Source organism: Panthera tigris, chromosome A2, assembly GCF_018350195.1.
Source record: "Panthera tigris isolate Pti1 chromosome A2, P.tigris_Pti1_mat1.1, whole genome shotgun sequence".
Taxonomy (NCBI): domain Eukaryota; kingdom Metazoa; phylum Chordata; class Mammalia; order Carnivora; family Felidae; genus Panthera; species Panthera tigris.
The window spans coordinates 4,814,994-4,822,268 of NC_056661.1; the positions used below are offsets into that span (position 1 = coordinate 4,814,994).

Sequence of the window (7,275 nt, forward strand, 5' to 3'; positions counted from 1 at the left end):
ATTTATTTTTGAGACAGAGAGAGACAGAGCATGAACGGGGGAGGGGCAGAGAGAGAGGGAGACACAGAATCGGGAGCAGGCTCCAGGCTCTGAGCCATCAGCCCAGAGCCCGACGCGGGGCTCGAACTCACGGACCGTGAGATCGTGACCTGAGCCGAAGTCGGACGCTTAACCGACTGAGCCACCCAGGTGCCCCTTTTTTATATAATTTTTTAAAGCTGGACGCTTAACCAACTCCTAACTGGTCTGGCCACCCAGGCCTCTCTCTTTCTCTTTCTCTTTCTTTCTCATCCTTATTTCTGCCACTTATCCAATGCACCATTCTCATCATACATATTTTTTTTTGTCCTATTCCTATAATCAGCCATTTGTCTAAGGAGCCCCGATTCCTTTTTTTTTTTTTTTTTTTTTTTTTTTTTGAGAGAGAGAGAGAGAGAGATTGCAAGCAGGGAGAGGCAGAGGGAGAGAGAATCTTAAGCAGGCTCTATGCCCAGTACAAAGCTTGACCAGGGGCTCTATCTGTGAGATCCGGACCTGAGCCAAAATTGAGTTATACTTAATCCACTGAGCCACCCAGGCGCCCCCCCCCCCCCCCCCGCCTCCAATTCCTTTTTCATGGAATAGTATTAGAAATCAAGATGTGGGTGCTAAGTGTGCACATTGCTATGTGGGCTCGTGATGGTGGTTTTCTAGTTGACAGAATCCATTCCTCCGTTCAAAGTTATGTGCCAAGCACTCCCTCGGCGTGGGACTCTGGCTGTGACTGGCACAGAATGCAATCCCTGGCCTCATGGCGTCTTCATTCCAGTGGGATGTGGGGGGAAGACAGCCAACAAGCAAAATAAGTAAGTGGATTCTTCTAATATGTTCAAAGGTGACAAGTACTATAGAGATCTGTTAAAAGATGAACTGAGGCATATCAACATTTTGAGACTTTATTTGAACAAAAACCAGTATGAGTCAGGCAGCACCTAACCAGAAGTGGTGGTGAGGGATGTTCCATCAACCTGACTCGGTGTTTTTCTCCACGGGTGAGCACTCTCTCAGGACTTTCACTCGCTCACCAGTCTAGAAGCTTCTAACCCCATCCTTCTGTATTTTTTGAGCATGACGCGGATGCCATTGGTTAAATCACTTGCCGTGGCTGATTGAGCTGTCTGCAGCCTCTCTCCCCTCCCTGGAGGTCAGGCCAGTGGGAAGGGACAGTTCCAACTCCCACCTCTCCAGGTGACCTAAGGGCTTTCCCCAAAGTCACCTCATTAACACAGCAAAAGGCACCAAGACCGCTCGCCACACAGGAAATTCCAAAAGCTTAAGCTGGCAGCAAGGAAGAAGACCGATCAGATGTTATACGTCACTATATTACAGAGATACATCAAAAAAAAAAAGCTTCTACAAGAGACAGGAAAAAAAAAAAGAGAGAGAAAACACACTCTCTCCGACGAATCTGGGCCAGGGGGCGCAACAGTCAGGGTGCACCAGCTGAACCCCAAAAAAGGTCTCATCAGCATTCGCGGAGGGCAGCAGAGGCAGCGTGAGGTTGGTGCACAGCGTGTCCCCGCGAGCCAACGGCGTCAGGCGCTGGGAGGCGGCCACGCAGCCTCCGTGGAAGCTGAGCCTCAGCAGGCTGATGCTGTGGGCGGCCGGGGAGCAGATGCCCACCGTCAGCGTGGCCCTGGGAGGCCTGGCGGCCCGCGTGGAGGAGGAGCAGTTGGCCAGCGTCACTTGGATGTGCAGCCTGTAGACTCCGCCGCGCCGGACACGCAGTTGCCCGCCGTCGTCCAGCTCCAGTCCATCCACGAAGGAGCGGCCCAAGGCTGGACTTCCCTGCCAGCGCAGCCTGTGGTCCAGCCGCTGTCCTGGCGGCACAGCGTCAGGGACGTGGGAGGACAGACGTTTAGGGAAACGGCGCTTAGAGACCAAATGTCTAAGCTTGCTCTGTCGAAACCTAAGCCCCCCTCACCCCTCCTCCCTCCCCCTCCCCCTTTCTCTCTCCCCCTCTCATTCCCCCCTCCCTCCCCTCTCCCCTCCCCTTTCTCTCTCCCTCTCTCTTTCCCCCTCCCTCCCTCTCCCCTCCCCCTTTCTCTCTCCCCCTCTCATTCCCCCCTCCCTCCCTCCCCCCCCTCCCCTTTCTCTCTCCCTCTCTCTTTCCTCCTCCCTCCCTCTCCCCTCCCCCTTTCTCTCTCCCCCTCTCATTCCCCCCCTCCCTCCCTCTCCCCTCCCCCTTTCTCTCTCCCCCTCTCATTCCCCCCTCCCTCCCTCTCCCCTCCCCCTTTCTCTTTCCCCCTCTCATTCCCCCCTCCCTCCCTCTCCCTTCCCCCTTTCTCTCTCCCTCTCTCATTCCCCCCCTCCCTCCCTCTCCCCTCCCCCTTTCTCTCTCCCTCTCTCTTTCCTCCTCCCTCCCTCTCCCCTCCCCCTTTCTCTTTCCCCCTCTCATTCCCCCTCCCTCCCTCTCCCCTCCCCCTTTCTCTTTCCCCCTCTCATTCCCCCTCCCTCCCTCTCCCCTCCCCCTTTCTCTCTCCCTCTCTCATTCCCCCCTCCCTCCCTCTCCCCTCCCCCTTTCTCTTTCCCCCTCTCATTCCCCCCTCCCTCCCTCTCCCCTCCCCCTTTCTCTCTCCCCCTCTCATTCCCCCCTCCCTCCCTCTCCCCTCCCCCTTTCTCTCTCCCTCTCTCTTTCCTCCTCCCTCCCTCTCCCCTCCCCCTTTCTCTCTCCCTCTCTCATTCCCCCCTCCCTCCCTCTCCCCTCCCCCTTTCTCTCTCCCTCTCTCATTCCCCCCTCCCTCCCTCTCCCCCCCCCCCCTTCTCTCTCCCTCTCTCATTCCTCCCCCTCCCTCTCCCCTCCCCCTTTCTCTCTCCCTCTCTCTTTCCTCCTCCCTCCCTCTCCCCTCCCCCTTTCTCTCTCCCTCTCTCATTCCCCCCTCCCTCCCTCTCCCCTCCCCCTTTCTCTCTCCCTCTCTCATTCCCCCCTCCCTCCCTCTCCCCTCCCCCTTTCTCTCTCCCTCTCTCTTTCCTCCTCCCTCCCTCTCCCCTCCCCCTTTCTCTCTACCCCTCTCATTCCCCCCTCCCTCCCTCTCCCTTCCCCCTTTCTCTCTCCCCCTCTCTTCCCCCCCCTCCCTCCCTCTCCCTTCCCCCTTTCTCTCTCCCTCTCTCATTCCCCCCTCCCTCCCTCCCTCTCCCCTCCCCCTTTCTCTCTCCCTCTCTCTTTCCTCCTCCCTCCCTCTCCCCTCCCCCTTTCTCTTTCCCCCTCTCATTCCCCCTCCCTCCCTCTCCCCTCCCCCTTTCTCTTTCCCCCTCTCATTCCCCCTCCCTCCCTCTCCCCTCCCCCTTTCTCTCCCTCTCTCATTCCCCCCTCCCTCCCTCTCCCCTCCCCCTTTCTCTCTCCCTCTCTCTTTCCTCCTCCCTCCCTCTCCCCTCCCCCTTTCTCTTTCCCCCTCTCATTCCCCCTCCCTCCCTCTCCCCTCCCCCTTTCTCTTTCCCCCTCTCATTCCCCCTCCCTCCCTCTCCCCTCCCCCTTTCTCTCTCCCTCTCTCATTCCCCCCTCCCTCCCTCTCCCCTCCCCCTTTCTCTCTCCCCCTCTCATTCCCCCCTCCCTCCCTCTCCCCTCCCCCTTTCTCTCTCCCCCTCTCATTCCCCCCTCCCTCCCTCTCCCCTCCCCCTTTCTCTCTCCCCCTCTCATTCCCCCCTCCCTCCCTCTCCCCTCCCCCTTTCTCTCTCCCCCTCTCATTCCCCCCTCCCTCCCTCTCCCCTCCCCCTTTCTCTCTCCCTCTCTCTTTCCTCCTCCCCCTTCCCCTTTCTCTCTCCCTTTCTCTGTTCTCCCTTTCCGTCTGTCTCAATTTCTCCTTCTCTCTCCCTCTCTTTCCCCCCTCCCTCCCTCTCTCTCCTGCCTCTCTCCCTCCCCCTCCCCCTTTCTCTCTCCCCCTTTCTCTCTCCCCCTTTCTCTCTCCCTCTTTCCCCTCCCTCCCTCTCCCCTCCCCCTTTCTCTCTCCCCCTTTCTCTCTCCCTCTTTCCCCTCCCTCCCTCTCCCCTCCCCCTTTCTCTCTTCCCCTCTCTTCCCCCCTCCCTCCCTCTCTCTCTCCCCCCCTTTCTCTCTCCCTTTCTCTGTTCTCTCTTTCCGTCTATCTCAATTTCTCCTTCTCTCTCCCTCTCTCTTTCTCCCTTCTACACATGCACTCGCGGTTACCTGTGTGATTTAGCTGCAGCTCAGCCATGTCCCGCTGATAGAACAGAAGAGAACACGTGTGGTGAGCACAGAAACACGGAGGTTTTAAGTCCCCGCACCCGCCCCCCACCACCCCGCACGGTCCCCGACCGAGATCAAGACGTCTCTTTTCTCTGCTCATCTTCCTACCCGCTTCTCAAACAGCTGGACTGAGTTGTGACTTTTTAAAAAAAGATCTTTTAAAGAGGAAGTAGCTTTGAACTAACAGCCTACACCTGCTCTCTCGGCTGCAGAGCCCCCCCCCCCCCCCCCCCCGCCCCGGCCTGCGTCGCCTCCAAAGGGGGTCCCCGTGGTGGGTGTCGGGGCTCCCAGGTGAGCGGCGCGGGTCGCCCTGCCCTTGCAGGCCCCGAACCCACCCCCCTCCGGCTTCGTGAAGCCCCCAGCAGCCTCTGAGTCAGCTCGCTGGGGAACACCGAAGACGAGTCACTTTCCATGCCCGCATCGGATGCTCCTTTCCTAGCTGCGACCTCCCCACTCCGGGATCCCCACCCGGGACTTACCTCCAGGGCGCGACTGACATCCCCGCGCCCCCACCCCACCCCGCTCCCCCCCCCCACCCCCACCCCAGCCCGGACCTCCAGGCAGCTGTGCCCCAACAGCCGGCTCGGTCTCCATCTCTCTTCGCACCCAGACCTTCCGGGACGATTTTTATCCATCTCATTTGGATTTTTTTTTTTTTAATTTTATTTATTCTTGGTCGTTCGCCCGTCTGCGCCCAAACGCACGGTCCCTCTGCCTCGATCCCATTCTCTTCCTGGTGGTTCGCCTCCGTCCTCTGCGCCCCCGCAGAGCCGGCCCCACCCAGAGGTCCCCAGGCTCCGCCGAGCAGGTGGGAGGTTTGCATCTTCCTCCTCCCCCCTTCTCTACGCACCTTAGGCGGCTCGAGCTGCCCTTGCTGGACGCGCAGGAAGCAGTATGCCATTATGCCGGTAAGAGACAGGATCGCGGCAGAGCGCAGCACCGACATCCAGGACAGGCGGGGCACCGGGCAGCCGGAGCTCCCCTCCTCCGGCACCATGATTCTCAGACAGCGCTGCATGGGGCCCGTGCTGGCGGGGCGCGGGGCGAGCCAGGGAGCCGGGAGCACGGAAACCTCAGCGCTCTCACGGCTCGGGGGCCTCGGCCTGCCCGAACCTGCCAGAGACCCGCCCCACCCCACTCTGGGGATGTCCGGCAAAGGGGAGGGATTTGAGCTGTTCGCCGAGCAGGGAAATCCCCTCCAGCGTTTGCCCACCCCCAGCTCGCAGAGGGGTATGACAGGAATCCGACCGCCCCACGGAGCCCCTCAGTCTTCTGATGTGGCCCCTTGTCCTCACCTTCCTCACAGTCATTCATTCATTCATTCATTCATTCAACAAACCTTCACTGAGCATCCCCTGTGGACCAGATGCTGTGCGGGAGCGGGGTGTGTGTGTGTGTGTGCGTGTGTGTGCGCGCGTGTGTAGGGGGAAACCAGGGGTACAGCCAGCAGCCAGAGAGGTCAGGGAGGCTCCCCACATATCCAGGGGCTTCTTTCCATTTTCCCAGTCTCCCTGCACGCGATGGGGCCACGTGACTCACCTGCCCACCAGGAAGAGAGTAGATGCAGATGAATTTAGGAGAACTTGGGTGGCCTGCTCCGCTAAACACCCCGCATCACCCTTCAGCCTTCTCGTCCTCTCAGAAGTGGCCTCTGCTTGGTCTGCAGTGGGCTGAATAGTGTCCCCCCCTCCCCCCACGAAATTCACGTCCACCTAGAACCTCAGGTGGTATGTGACCTCACTTGGGAACAGGATCCTCGCGGTTATGATTAGATGAGGTCATACTGGATTAGAGCGGGCCCTAAATCCAAAGAACGGCAAGCTGGTAAAGAAAGGAGAGGGCACGCACAGGGACACAGAAGGATGATGGCCATGTGACGGTGGAGGTGGACGTCAGAGGGACCGGTTCATCTACAAGCCAGGGAACCCCAAGGATTGCCCCGAAACACCAGACACCGGGAAGAGGCAAGGAGGGATTCTTTCCTGAAGCCTTCAGAGGGAGTGAGGTCTGCGGACGCCTTCATTTCAGACATCTGGCCTCTCAAACTGTGACAGGATAAATACCTTTCGTTTTAAGATGCCCCGTTTGTGCCACTTTGTTGCGGCAGCCACAAGAATCCAGTAACAGTGGGGGCCCCTGGGTGGCTCAGTCGGTTGAGCACCCGACTTCAGCTCAGGTGGTGAGCTCACGGTTGGGGAGTTGGGGCTCCGCATGGGGCTCGCTGCTGTCAGCGCTGAGCCCACTTGGAATCCTCTGCTCCTCCCCTGCTTGCACGCTCTCTCTCAAAAACAAACAAGAACAACAACAAAATAAAAGCATTAAAAAGAAAGAATCCAATGATAGTGGCACAGCTGCAAGATGTTGAGAGATCACCTGGGCTCATAGGATTGTGCCAACAGCGGTCAGTATCAGTGAGTCTAACCCCTCGCCGGCCGCCGGCCGGGCAGGAAAGCTGCTTCAGCTGCAACTGACAAGCGCCCGGGGCTGTGTTCTCAGAAGCTTTACCTGTAGACCCCAGAATTGGAAAATTTCATCCCAAAGTGAGGAGTCATGGAGGCCTGGTCTGGAGGATGGATACAGGACAGAAGTCAGAGCTTGAGGCAACCACATTGGCTGATGGGGGCAGGGGGCGCGGGGAGGCAGGTGAGAGAGAGAGAAAGGAGTCAAACATGTCCAGAATCCCCGGGATGCAGGTGATTGGGGACCCCAACTACTAAAACAATGCCCTTCTCTAGGATTATGTCTGGGGATTCAGCTGGCAGCCTCCCCATGGGGGCCCCCAACTCAAGCTTTCCCGAGTATAGGGGCATGATCCTAAGAATTTTTTCCAACCTTCTTTCTTACTCTATGACACCCCTGCTGGGTTCTAAAGTCTAGCTTTGCCCACTAACCCCATCTCCAGAACCTTCCAGTTCCCATTACATCATGTTCCCCACAACGGACTTTTGATGGTTTCCTGCGGTCCCACTAGTGTCCCTTCCCCACCTCCATCTAGCCATGGCAAAAATAATGCCGCGGAGGGTGTAGTCAAGTAC

General features: G+C 58.4%; 1 protein-coding gene across 1 annotated transcript; it reads right to left on the minus strand.

Annotated features, from left to right (window-relative positions):
• Positions 1–1,017: 1,017 nt before the first annotated feature.
• CD70 (CD70 molecule) lies at positions 1,018–5,852 on the minus strand. The gene is made up of 4 exons (XM_042977276.1): positions 5,780–5,852; positions 5,091–5,268; positions 4,181–4,214; positions 1,018–1,859 (listed from the first exon to the last, which is right to left on the minus strand). Exons 2-4 carry the CDS (start codon positions 5,256–5,258, stop codon positions 1,393–1,395), a joined length of 669 nt encoding a protein of 222 aa, XP_042833210.1. The 5' UTR covers positions 5,259–5,268; positions 5,780–5,852; the 3' UTR covers positions 1,018–1,392.
• Positions 5,853–7,275: the final 1,423 nt, after the last annotated feature.

Coding starts and splice junctions, on each gene's coding strand:
- CD70 (XM_042977276.1), bottom strand. CDS start 5,258: ATGCAGCGCTGTCTGAGAATCATGGTGCCGGAGGAGGGGAGCTCCGGC. Junction 4,215..5,090: donor GGCAGCTCGAGCCGCCTAAG/GTGCGTAGAGAA, acceptor CTGTTCTATCAG/CGGGACATGGCTGAGCTGCA. Junction 1,860..4,180: donor GCTGCAGCTAAATCACACAG/GTAACCGCGAGT, acceptor CTGTGCCGCCAG/GACAGCGGCTGGACCACAGG.